The sequence below is a fragment of the Scardinius erythrophthalmus genome (assembly GCF_964197995.2).
Source record: "Scardinius erythrophthalmus genome assembly, chromosome: 6".
In the NCBI taxonomy this organism is placed as follows: domain Eukaryota; kingdom Metazoa; phylum Chordata; class Actinopteri; order Cypriniformes; family Leuciscidae; genus Scardinius; species Scardinius erythrophthalmus.
Window position 1 is genome coordinate 11,628,124 of NC_138226.1, and position 14,627 is coordinate 11,642,750.

A 14,627-nucleotide genomic window follows, 5' to 3' on the forward strand; every position below is an offset into this window, starting at 1 on the left:
AGAACGGCGCGAGGCCGGTGGCGTGATTACTGATGAGCAACAGAGGAGCGGGTATTTTCTTCTTTAGCGTTCATGTAAACTTTACATTCACCAATCAGAATGAATTCAGTTAGATGAAACAAAAGGTGTGCATGTAAACAATGAATGGCGACTGCAGAAAGCAAAAGCTGAATCCTGGACATTTTGGACGATCAAGACGGCCGGACATGTCTGGGAAAAAGAGGATGGTAACCCCTACTACTCAGCTTTCTTCACAGAACAAGAGCCTGCTAGCTTAGCTTCCAAAGAAAGACGGCTGACTGTGTACATTATGTGAGTGAGATCCCACCCTCTATGGGCGGGTTGAGAACATACAGAACAGCCCCTACTACTGGCTATAGTCTTTAGCCTCTGGCCAAAAAATCCTCCGATGACGCAAAATGACGATTTTTGCGTCATGCATCTGAGGATTTTTTCCAGACAAAAAATACATAATCTCTCGTCTCAGGGGGACATGACTGAGGAAAGCACGGTAATTTGAAAACACTACGGGTTTTCTACTGATACAAAGCTTAATGCTAAATCCTGAAGTATCCCTTTAAGTTATTTAGGAACTTATAACTAAAGATGTAGTCACACTTACCTTTGTACAGTAAAATTCCGCACGTGAAATGCAGTCAACTCAATGGACCTTTCTCTCTGGGTTCAACTTCTCATAAGCGTTGGGTAAACTGAAACTATGATTTTGTGTTCCTATTTGCTCCAGTAGCAAAATAAATAATCTATGATATAATTTCTATGACTTTCCAAAAGAGGAAAAAATTTGAATACCGTGGTCAGAACAGAAACTTGTCAAATTTGTTGTTACACCCTCAGCCGTTGGTAGAAACTCACACAGCAGTGTTAACCAGTATATCAGATTGTTTGTTCCGTCCATTAATTACCATGGTATCACTGTGCAAATTTATATACAGCTGTCAAATACAATGTGAGGTAGCAGGTAGGCCACACAAAGCTGCACTCTTGCGAAAACTCCAGTTATAATCAATGAAGCTGTGCAATGAATGAATCATACTGACACCGTGCGTGCAGAACTCGTGCTGAACAAAAACACCTGACTAACTTAAACACATCTGATTGGCCGTTGCGTTCATGCGCTCAACAGATATGTCTGTGAATGGCTACATGGCTCACAAAAATACATTATAAATAGAAACCTTTGATGTTCTCCACACAAACACTCACGGAAGCATTAAAAGCAGCCAGCTATCAGCGGGTACCGGTACATATCGTCATAATAAATGATGTAATAAATCTTTGGCGGGACAAAGATTAATTTTTGGTGGCCGTCAAAGTATTTTTTAAACAATAGCCTATACAAATGATTTTTTAACTGAACTTGATTCTTTCTCTTCTTACCAAAGATTTCTAAAATTAGGGACGGGCCTCAAATCCGTACGTACAGTTTACAAAACTGTGGGAACGGATTGTGAAAGTGTGTGCATGGTTTATTAATTTTTTAGGTATGGAATGAAAAACCGAAGTTACCGTTTACAAATGCAAGCGCACAGATTGGAAATTCATGGGTAAGGTTTATTAATCAGTGGGCATTATTTGTTAAACCGAGAGAACAATTTAAGAATCTGTGAGTAGCCTATATGGTTTATAAACTGAGGGGACGAATTGCAAAACTGTGGCATGGATTTGCGGGTCTTGATTTTTTTTTCTCCTAGGTCACTGTTGGTGACTCCGTAGGCTGTGTTATAGAGACACATTCTGCAATCAAGGCGAAACATTTCCCCAATGGATTTCATATCAGATTCTAGTTTGTTGAACACTCAAAATACAGATCACATGGTTTCAAAGTGACCTCTGCTCATGCTATCGGAATCATAAATTTGAGTTGGAAATTGATCATGAACGCTCTCTCAAGTTGTATGTATAACATGGAAACTCGTACATCATTTTGACACCCAAGTTCCCGAGTTGGGGCGTGCCATAAAATGTTAAACGCCTTTAAACGTACACTATGTAATTTTTTTCGCCGCTAGGGGTCGCTAACCTCTTACAATAACAAAGGCGTAGTTTGATGACCCAACACTTGCTAAGAATTATGGATCTTGTCGTCAACGTCAAGCCGACAGATCTAATAATGTTTATGGATGACTGAATACATCAATGTTTTTATCATGACTGTGATATGAAGCAGTTCGGGATTGCTAAGAGACAGATCAGCTCCACACGCGACGCGAGTCCCGCGGATATAAAAGGAATATGGACATTTCATTCTACCGAACTAAGTAACATGCGAGTGCAGAATTACAACTCACAGGTCAGTTTATTAAACAAATTAAACTTGTGAGGTAACGCAGCGCTGTTTCACTTGGTCTAACATTACACCATCAATCACACTAAACTGCATTTAAATGTGTTGAAATGAATGTGTTAGTTTGTCTGTATGAGACAGTAAGCTAGATCAACATTAGAATAACATACAGATCATATTCTAACATTTTATCATTGTTGAACTATATAACATTGATTAGTTTTATGTAAATGAGCTCACCTGTTTAATAAAGTACATGTAGGAGCGGTCGAAGTCTCGGACGTGGAGCTCTCGTTTATAATACTGTCTATGGGAGCTCTCGGCATCTCGAAAACACCGCGCTGATATTGATTCTCGTTTTAGTTCTCCTTTTTTATCCAAAGTCTGCTTGCCATGGTCCATAATGTTTGAACGAAACAACAACAGCGTGCAAATACATACAACCGGCACATCCGGGAACTTAACTGTCAATTTTGTAACCGCCCCTTTTTAGGGGAAAACAAACCAGACTTCCCATAGACTTCAATACAAAATAGCGGCACAAAACAACGTCCGTACACAGCCGGCAGACGTGTATAACTTCAGAAATCACTTAGATGAAATACGTTGAGTAATTATATGTCCACCCTGCCTTCCATAGAGCGTGAACGATACATTTATAAACTTAATTTGGGCAACTTAAAAACATATCCCGTTTCATTCTACCAGCGTCAAATTGGTCTATCAACCCCACCCAGTGGCTTACCCGGACATTTACTCGTACCTCATCGAGTCACCAGGTAGCCAGTGAATGATTTTACGGTTTTAATAAGTAAACATCTTTAAATGTATAATATTGTGTCTTTATATTTAGAGTAGCTACTGAGTGCACGTTTCTGTCTAGCTATACAACTAGCCTGATTTAGCTTTCGATAGCATCATCCGTAATTCATGATATTTCCATAACAGCACGATATTGATGATGATGGCAGGCAGAGATGGGCATAAATACATGGAAATGTATTTAAAATAAAATAAAAAATACAAAATACTGTGTGGAAAAAAATAATTAAATACAAATACATAATAGGGGTAGCCTACTGTGTGAAAAAAAAAATGTTTAAATACAAATTACATGTTTGTAAGGGTTAGTACACGTCCTCAATCCGTTACTGTGTATGGCGCTCGCCGGATTGTTTTCCCCTAAAAGTGGGCGTGAACCTTTTCAGAGACGTTCTATGACGCTACGCCGGTTGTATGTATAGATATTCCGAACTAATGTTGTCCACGTCTGTTGCCTTGGTTACTATCAGAGGGCTCTGGTTGCTATGGCAGCATGAGAGGAAACCATATGATGCCATTGACGGTGACAAAACGGAAATAAAGAAACGTGACGTGTCTTCGAATTAAATTACAAATTTCTCCTGGTTTGAAAGTTGTTGGAAACATTTGGGATAGTACACAACTAAAAAAATATATATAGGCCTAACATAGTGATTTTTGCTATTTTTAAAGCAAAAAAGTTACATATTGTAGTTTTAAACAGCGAAAATGCATACTTGACCGAAATTCCTGAATCGTCAGCAGCATGCTGACTATCTATAGCACGGTAAATGTGGTTATAAATAAATGGGACGAAACGTTTTATTCAAAATTAAATATCTTCGAAACTTTGCTTTAATAAGATTTACCTAAGAAATAGGCAAGAATAAATCTGGTAACATCCATGAATCCTATTCTTTCCGAGAACAAATCACTTGAACGCGACAAGCTGGTAATGATGATTTCAGAAGAGGGAAGATGATGGAAATTTCCGATAGCATGTCAAGGCAGCATATAGTGCTTCCTTCCTGCATTCGCTAATGTTTTTTATTTGTATCGGAGTAACATGCACAGACGAATCATGCACAGAAAAAAAAATATATAGCCTATTTTTTTTTTTTGCTAGACTCTTCCAAAGTCAAACACATTTGGATCACCTCATCCTGTGTTCACAGCTTTCTGCTCCTACTGACTCTTCTCAAAGTCATTTTTTTCTTCTTTTTTGGATGTGACATTAAATAATGGGTGGGTGGCCATAATGGTCAGAGATAAAGGGTCCTTTTGCCTTCAGAGTATTCATATTGATGATTGCAGGAGCAGACCAAATTATGTTAAATTACCTCACTTAGCCAATACGGTTTGGAGCTAAATGGAACTTCTATTATACATTTTCCCCAAAGAAAATGATTAGGACAAAAATCAGACCAAGATTTGTATTAAACAATCTTCATTTAGAAAGCGTTGGCTTAGCGGGGCATTTATTTGACAAAACTTTACTGTGTTGTTTAATCTACTGCCTGATGTCATAAAAGCTTAAACATGCTCTGAAACAAACATAAAGGAAAACTTTAACATTGATTTGACTGGAATATCTCTGGCACAAATTGAGCAGTTTCGCAACAGAAACATGTAATACATCTAAATAGAAAAGTATAACAATGTCGTTTTAAAGCAAAAACTTTATTCAAACATTTGTTTTAAGAAAGTTTTTCATCATTTAAGAAAGTTATTTTTACACATACCAACACTGCAGTGCACAAGAAGAACAAGTGACAGAACTGAATTTTTTATAGCGCTACAAATTTCCATCAGGAAACATACAGCAAGCTTTTCTTTTCATCGCTGCGAAACAGAAATTGCTCAGAACTTGTAACATGAAACTTTAAAACAGAAGAAAAGGGAGACAGAGAACAGAACACGAGTCACTGTTCAAAGGTTTCTTCACTAAATAAAGCAACTTTGTCCAGGAACCATCAGAAAATGTGCTGTTAGTTTCACACATCGAACCCCTTCCAATGTCTGAAGGGGTTTTCAGCATTTTACCATTGCAGCAATAAAATCTCTAATTATGTAATTTAAAAAGTAAAAACGTAATGCATTTTTTTATAATATTATTGAGTCATTTTTTACACATACCATTTATGACAAAACATTGTCACTCTTGGAGATGAATAAACAGCTTGAACTGAACTTTGAAAAAAAAAATAAAAATATATATATATATATATATATATTAAACTACTCAAATCGAGAAACACAAAACAGTCACTCCTTTAAATCACTGTATTATTATTAGGCAATATTGTGTCTAATAAAACCTAAAACATGTGGTAGCTGACAGCTTGCAGGGTTGAACATATGCAATTCATGTACTAAGTGTACAGTAAGTCGCTTTGTATAATGAGCTACATGATTAATTATGACTGGCACCATCTCCCATGTGCTCCAACCTGACAGGTGAGCAGCTGTTGTGGCTGTTCTGCTATGCGATTCGGCAAGGACAGGTTAATGGAGCTCCGATCCTCTGACATCTCTAGCCATTTCCATTCAGTACTCTTATGATTGAATAGATCATAGTCATAACTGCTGACCTGTCTGGCTCCATCGAGCCCATGTAACTAGGTCCCCTTTCTGCAAGCTGCTCTCTCACGTTTATGAGGGAACAAAACAATAATCCAGATGTCCATTAGCCGCCCTGTTACACATGCAGAATCCTAAAGCCGGTGTGTCGTATCCCAGTCTTCAAGCTGAAAAAGCTGGATGATATCAAGCCGCAAATCTGGCTTGTGATGCAGCCTGGAATCAAAAATCAGACCATGTTCGTTCATTTGTCCAGAGGAGAATTGGGTCTGAGTCTGGTTTCTCCCAAGGCTATTTTTCTCCATCTCTGTTACCTGATGAATTTTGGGTTCCCTCTTTGGCTTAGTTGGAGTTTCAAGGACATTTAATATTCAGTAATATTATCAAATTGACAACACAGACATTATCGCAAGATGAGAAAACTTGAACTGAATTAAGCTGGAAGATGACTCTATTGTAGAGCTGCTTTATACCTGAATCGAATTCATTTCATAATTGACACATTTTGCAACATCGACACTGACTGAACCGAACCGAATTAACATTGAACTGACTCGAGCTGAATAACGACACTATTGTCACCTGTACATCTGCACTGAACTTGCCTCATAATTGATTCACTTTACAGTTATTGAACCGAACTGAATCAACACTGAACTGACTTGAGCTTAATAATGACTCTATTTTGAACTTGTCTCATATTTCATGAAGTCATAATTTTTTTTATTTACTACTGTGAAGCTTCTTTGAAGCAGTCTGTATGAAGCACTAATGGTGACTTGATACAGATGTGTGCATTTCATCAGCATGTGCTTCATGGGAATTGAACCCCTGACCTTAGCTTTTTGCTAACAGCTTTGAATATATAATGGTCTTAAAACAAGACATATTAAGTTTGGTTTACGCCATTGTAGCCAGCTTATGCCAGTCAGCTTCCTTCATCAGTAGAGCATGGCTGTCAGAGCAGAGGTGTTGTGGGATTAAAATGAGATGAGTGCATGATCAAAGAGTCCGTCACTCTCCCGACCGCTGCGTTTCCGCTTGCCTGGATCTCTTAATTGCTTGAAGTCTCGAGACATGCTGCTTTGGTTTAGCCACGTCTCCGCACATTAGAGCCGCACAACTGAATCCAAACATGCCGTCTGCTCGTTCCATCTCCCGTCTGGTCTTGGAACGAAAGTCGCTCACCTTGATGAGATTCAGCCAAGTAGACTCCCCATCCAAACATGCTCACTGATTATCATCAAGCTCCATTATGTTTTGTTGGACTTTGCTATTGATTTGCTGGAAGTGCGGGTTCCATGCCTAGCTTCTTATTCAGCAGGCTATCACAGTCAGGGCTGGAGCGAGATGGCTGGTAATGCCTTTGTGACCATGTTGCGCACATCCCTGCCAGCCATCTGGTGCTTACTGCAATCATGTATCCTTAAAGTCACTGCAATGCACTGAGAAATCTCTACAGCTTCTCGAAAACAGTCACTGTTATTATTGTTCTATTTATCATCTTTATTTGGTATTTCCACTATTGCATGTATGCAATGCATGATTTTGTTTTGATGTTATTTGCTGTTACATTCATGTCTTATTTTTATAATTTTATTTAACTATGATTGTACAGGACATTGATCAATGCTCATTTTTTATTATTTTTTTATTTAGAAATCACAATGTATAGCCGAGTGCAGTACAGTGCAACAGCAAAGAGCTTGTTTACCTTTTATACAAGTCAAGTTGAGATACAGAACAGGAAATGCCCCCCCCAAAAAAAACCTACCGCATTGAGGCTACCTAGTATGGAAGCTTGTTTCCGGAACTGAATAATAAATAAATAATAATAATTGCGACTTTTTGGCCTGGTTTCACAGACAGGGCTTAGATTAAGCCAGGATTAGGTCATAGTTCAATTAGGCGTTTAAGTAATTTTTATAAACATGCCTTAGAAAAAGGCATTACTGGTGTGCATCTTAAGACAAAACAAATGCACTGACATGTTTTAAGATCAGTCAGTGCAAGTTTCTTTCAGTTGAAATAGCTCAGATTTACACTTTAATCTAGGACTAGACTTAAGCCTTGTCTGTGAAACCGGGGGTATATCTCACAATTGCGAGTTTACATCTGGCAATTCTGACTTTATTTCTCAGAATTGCGAGATATAAAGTCAGAATTGCGTGAAATAAAGTCGCAATTGCATGTTATAAAGTCAGAATTGCGAGATATAAAGTCAGAATTGCGTGAAATAAAGTCGCAATTGCGTGTTATAAGTCAGAATTCTGACTTTTTTTCTCGCAATTGCGACTTTATATCACGCAATTCTGACTTTATAACACATAATTGCGAGTTTATATCTCGCAATTCTGACATCTTTTCTCAGAATTGTGATATATAAACTCACAATTGTGAGATATAAAGTCCAATTCTGAGGGGAAAAAAGAGGACATTTTTTTTTTACCTCAGAATAGTTTATATCTCATAATTCTGACTTTATAACACGCAATTGCGACTTTATATCATGCAATTCTGACTTTATATCTCCCAATTGCGACTTTATTTCTCAGAATTGCGACTTTATTTCTCAGAATTGCGACATTATTTCTCACAATTCTGACTTCATATCTCGCAATTCTGAGGAAAAAAAAGTCACAATTCTGACTTGATATAGGCCTATCGCAATTGTGAGAAAAAAGTCAGAATTGTGAGATAAAAAGTTGCAATTAGGCTATTATTATTTATTTATTATTCAGTGGCAGAAAAAAGTTTCCATAACCGAGTAGGCTACTGCAAGGATCCATTCAGAATTACTGCATGACAGATAAAAACATTATCCCGAACGTGTGTGGAAACAACGTGAATGTACTGAAAAGTGTCGGTGCATAAATAGACAATGTGTGATCACTGATAAGTGCGTCGAGAGCGCACATTTCAGTCTGGCTTTCTTTTCATTAGCACTGTTGAACTGATCGTGTGAATGAGCTTATTGGATCATTGGACTGGAAACTTTCCCGGAGTTTAGCGGCTTAAAAAGATCTGATGTGATGACAAACAAAGATGCGAAATCGGGAAAATTATTTTAAAGCGTTAAGTAGCTTATTTTGAATTAATGTAATGCCTTAGGCTACATTAATGTTGACAAATACAAATTCATTTTCGTAAATTAAAATAAAAGCTGAAATAAAATATAAACATTAGGCTAGGCTACATTAAACAAAATTAGCCTAGGCTACCCTTGCCTTGACAACTGACAATTTGACAAATGCGACCTAGAAAAGACTTTAATTAATAGGTACAGCGCTCTCACGGTGTTCCAGCGAGATGTGTAGGCCTAATATAGCCTAAAACACAGTCAACATTTATGGTTTCCTTTCGAACGGTCAGTTTTGAAGAAGAAGAAAAGTGGTAGAGCTAGGCCTACTTGTCCGTGCAAAAGTCAATGCATTGTTATGCAAATGAGTGTTTTCACACTTTGCGAGGCGGTTGAGAGGACGTTTTGTCCCATTAGGCTACTTGCACAAATCAAGACTCTGATATTCTGTTCCATCCTTCAAATTTCATTGGATATTTTTTACCTGTGAAAATGAAAAGTTAGATCATTTAAAAAAGTTACTTACATTACTTTTAATATTCATAATTTTTTTAAACTTCTCCATCCAAGTGGATACTGCACACTGGTGGTGGGTGAGAGGAGACCCTCTTAATGATTGTAATGCACTTTGGGTGTAGGCTACAATAAGTAGGCCTACAAAGCACTATATAAATGCCTCATTCATTCAACTTTTGAACATGTTCATTTGTGTAAATTCATTTCATGCTAAACAGGCTAAATATAAGAATTGTATAGTTTGTAAACTTAAAAGCACAACTGTAACTGGTGAAACCGAAGTCAACCACCCTATACTTTTGTTTTCTATTCATTTGTATTTTTCATAAGACAAGGGTTCTGAATCTGTCGCAGAAGAAGTCCGCTGGGAAACGTCTTGCCGGAAACATGAAAGGGCGTACAGAGCATGCGAGGACTGAAAGCTGCAACGGAAAACAAATCAATGGCTATAAAAGTGTCACCTAGATTGACAGTGAGCACTGTTTACAACAGAGTGTGCGTCATGTGCTCAAGAACAGGAACCATGGCGGAACAGAACGCATGGAGGGGGGAACAAAGCCAAAATGGATTTTATGAAATTGCTTGTCACTGAATGAAAACACCTGTTAAAGACAATCTTCTCCCAGGATACCTGTTGCTGCTGTTGTCAACACTGAAAAGTAACACTTGAATTGGAGGCTTTTTTTATGTGCTGAAAATTTGACACGACAAGTTTAAATGATCCATTTTGGTATTCAGCTATGGTGGGATGAAGAAAGGGATCAATGTTCTTTCAATGCTCTGACAGCAGTGCTGTGAAACAAAAAAGAACTTAAGAAACTTCAATACTTCATTCTTTGAAAGCGGAAAGGGTGAAAAAGTAATACTTTAAAAAAGGTAAAGGTATTAAAACTTTAAACTTGGTATTCACTTTTTCCGTGTCTCTAAGGATCATTAATCCACATAAAAACCATCAGACCGATTTTAATGCAAAAGCATAAACAAGGATGAAAGCAAAGCAATTTTATTTAGCGTTCACATAATTGCAAATTGTTGTTAGTTTCACAGCGACAGACAAGTAGATAAATGGCTCATTCTATATTTGTGGAGACAATAAATAATATATACACATAGAAGTGAAGTGTACTATTATATAATTGCACATTTATTCCTATATTATGTTGTATTATATTATTCATAACATGAATGGAAAGTGGACCAACAATAGAGTACTTTTTTTTCTATCTATAGGCCTAAATATTTAAATAGTATTTAGTTTTCAATTCCAATATATTTATTATATATATATATATATTTTAAATATTATTATTGTCAAGGTTTTTAAAGCCTATAACTCATATAAGCCTATTCAAGTAAAACATAAATAAATGACTTTTAAACTGTCAGTTCCATGAAAATTAAACTGTTAATCGAATTTTTTACTATGAAAAATGAACACTGGCAAAATTCATACAGAAAGTTTATCAGATGAGAACAATAATCTATAGGCTTGCATGCAAACCGCAGGCTTTTTGGCTGGTGTACCACACAATATGCTAAACACATATGTACGCCCACTCTCAATCCTGCTGTCATCTATGATCTCATGCTTTGAAGGGTGTGGGGCATTGTGGAGCGTCTGCAAAATCCAAAAATATGACCTCATATATATAGATGCCCATGATTACACAAAAAGTTGTTTCCTCGAAGGAAGGCGGCATTCTGTAATGGCTGGTTAACACTGCCAACATTTCAGTCATTGAAGTATTTTACAACGCCTTTGTACACGGCTCATCCGATCATAATTTAGAGTCAGAACTATTTGTTTTATCACTGTTATTTTCACGGTTTCTCATTACATAGAAGCCAGGTCAACATCTCGATGACAAAGAGGAGAATAAGACATGATTCCATTTTAAAAACATCTTTTTAATAAGGTGCTAAAATCTTTGACGTGTATTTGCACACGGACAGGAATACGTACGCCCCTCCTGTGCCACTTATCATTAACATTACAGTGACAGAACAGAGCACAAGCACTGACTTGGCACGCACATCACAGTGGAGAGGAGGACAGAACAAAGGTCACTGTTAATTAAGGCATGTTCACAGGTAAAAGAGAACCGTTCTGTACAGAGAAACACGGAAAGGGATTCGCAAGCAGGCTTTTCCCAGAGGAGAACTGAACTGTGTGTGTCCAAAGTTCTCAGTTGCAAAGCTGTGGAAATGTGAGGGCTGAAAGAATTCAGCATGTCCATGAAATGCTTTTCCTTTCCACTGATAACCGTCAATCAGTTCCACTGAAGTCAATCCTAAATCCAAGTCTCAAGCCACCAAATTTCACCTTTCAAAGCAAAGTTGCACGCAACTAATGCGATGAAGTAGTCTGGATTCAGATGGGCTCCATTTTTATGGTGATGCTGAAAAATGCAGGAGAGAACAGACCAGTGGGTTCACGGGTCATACGACAGGGAGAGGGAATATTGCACTCGTTGATGCATGAGGTTGTGCCACAAATCACGAAAGGCTACCAAACATGGCCGTTATTGCTGGTGTTTTACTGTTCCAGCAGTCTGTAATGCCATGTTTAAAACGCTCAGACATGAAAACCATTAACAATCCCTTACAGTATCAATATTAGTGAATTAATCCCTAAAATGAGTTAATAAATTACATTTAAAACAAACAATTCTGTAAAAAAGCTCAAAGGCTTGTGCAACAGACACCCACTGTGCGCATGCTACAGCTAGAGATGAACACAAATGGCTACCTTAACATGAATATACATCTGTCATCTCATAAACCACAACCTCAGACGTTTTGAGGTAACATGACACAGAATCGGACCAATCGCTGTAAAACGATTAGACTCCACAGTGGAGTGAATAATCCTTTGCATAATGTGGGCTGATAAGGAAAACGAGAAGACTTGAGGACCACGGCATATGCCACTTATTGACAGACCTATCACAGGTCAATTAAAGCTTGGATCCCACAGGCTATTTACAAGTGACACTACAGCTCTAAGAGGTCCCCGGTCCACAGACGGCCATAGCTCCCGCCAGGCGGCTAATTGAGCTTGTCTATAATTATCCATTACACTCCCATTAGATGTGGTGAGAGCACTAGAGGAGTCATCACCATGGGGCACTGCCAAATCCACGAGAAGATCCACTTGTGCTTGCATCTCTACGCAATAAATGTCCCTTATATTGTGACAGTATGTAAACACATCATTTCCATTGATCATAAAAAAAAAAGGTACAATAAAATATATAAAAGGGATGCATTCAGAGGGCAAAATGTCAAGGTCAGTATCTACACTTCTTTCCTCCTTAGTCAGGTCTCAGTTTCTACTGTTAGTTATGATGCTAACACAACGCACTGCCATCACTGCTGATCATATATTTCACAATTACAACATCTTTCAAAAAAAAGCACTGATCCGTTAAAGTGAGCAACATGCTGTGTGCCCTTTCTGTGCACTCTGCTGGAATACATTGTCCATAAAAAGACGAGCCTTCAGTCTTCTTCAGCGGGAAAAAGCTCACTCGGTGTGCTCAGACAGAGACAAAGACGTCCAAATAGAGGCGGTCGTACGATTCCCTGAAGAAAAGGAGGAGCAGGAGACTGAAGATGCAGGATCCTGTCAAACACCAGTTCAACCAGGACAGCTCTGAAAAACAAAATAGCAAGGTTGACTGAGGTTAGCGATGACAGTGTTAAGAGCGCTGGATACCACGTACATCAGTGCATGATAGAACAGGAAATGGAAATAGCGTTTTTTTCCCTCATTATTCATTGAAATAAATAAATAAAAGCTAAAAATGTTTACAGTCTTTTTCCCCCACAGCATGGCATTCATAAAAACACAGCTATTCTAGGCATCTTTTCTTCACGTTTGTAAGTTTCAGGTGAGTTAAAGGGATCATCGGTTTTTATATGGTGTTTGCATACGCCAGTGTGTGGACAACCACCATACAATGAAAAAAAATCCATTCACTCTTTTTTTAATCCTCAAAAAGCCTAAACACACTCAATAATCAAGCCGTTTGGATTTTCTGAGCAATATGCAGTGGCGGATTAAGACTCTCTGGTGCCCCTGGGCGCTGACACCTAGCGTTCTGACCCTAACTTTCATTTCCAACCAAAAATACAACGTCTGTCCGAAGTCGGATGTTGACATCAGTCTGACGTTGGGTTCTGACGTCAACCCAACTTTCGGCACTGACACCTAGAGTTTATACAACATCAGGAAGATCGGACCCTTCCTATCAGAGCAGGCCACACAACTTCTTGTCCAAGCTCTTGTTCTCTCCAGACTGGACTATTGTAATGCTCTCTTAGCAGGCCTTCCGGCATGTACTGTCGAGCCTTTGCAACTAATCCAGAATGCAGCAGCGGGGGTGATCTTCAACGAGCCGAAGAAAGCCCACGTCACACCTCTCTTCATCAGTTTGCACTGGCTGCCAATAGCCACTCGCATCAAATTCAAGGCACTGATGTTTGCCTACAAGACAACCACTGGCTCTGCACCAATATACCTAAACTCGCTAGTTCAGACTTATGCGCCCTCCCGAAGCTTGCGTTCTGCAAGTGAACGACGCCTCGTGGTGCCATCCCAAAGAGGCACAAAATCACTCTCACAGACCTTTTCCTGGACTGCTCCCAGCTGGTGGAATGACCGGCCTATCTCAATTCAAAGAATGTCATTGTCAAAAAATGTCTAAGGACATCTTTTTCGTCAGCACCTGACAAATTGCTAGCACTTACCTTTTCTATTCCATACTATTCTATTTATTTTGTTTTTCTGTAAAAAAAAAAAAAAAAAAACTTGCTATGTATGTGTACTGTGCTAGACTAACAGACTTGTTACAGCACTTGTATAATTATGCCCTCTTGCTGGTCTGATTGCTTCTATTGTTCTCCTCATTTGTAAGTAGCTTTGGATAAAAGAGCCAGCTAAATGATTAAATGTAAATGTAAAATAAAATGTAAAAATTCACTCGTTTACACACTGCCTCTTTCTGCAACTTTTTTGCAAGGTACAAAGTGAAAGCGCGAGGCTGATGCTCCGTAGTGGATTCACACATACATGAGCGTCGCAATGCAGTTTCATTTCGATTGAAAGGACGCAAAACTGCACAACACACTCCCAGAATCTGTATGGTGCGCTTCCACTAGCCTAGCGCGGAGCAGAGCAAGCGTTTTAAATTCATATAGAAGTTTAGTTTCACACTCACACGCAAGCTTAAAGCTCAACTTCCATTTGGAATGAATTGAAAACACTCGCTCTGCTCCTTGCCAGTGGACACGCTAGTGTAATATGGACGTTGAAATGAAAAGCGTGAAGTATTGAATCTGGCG

The 14,627-nt window shown here is 38.5% G+C and overlaps 1 protein-coding gene across 1 annotated transcript in view; it reads right to left on the reverse strand.

The window, feature by feature from the left end:
• Window positions 1–11,170: 11,170 nt before the first annotated feature.
• The window catches only part of slc49a4 (solute carrier family 49 member 4), a 44,318-nt gene continuing 40,861 nt past the window's right edge, over window positions 11,171–14,627 (reverse strand). The window contains exon 9 of the mRNA XM_081368154.1: window positions 11,171–12,936. Within this exon, the coding sequence (XP_081224280.1) occupies window positions 12,821–12,936 (116 nt within the window). The 3' untranslated portion in view covers window positions 11,171–12,820. The remainder of the gene's footprint in view (window positions 12,937–14,627) is intronic.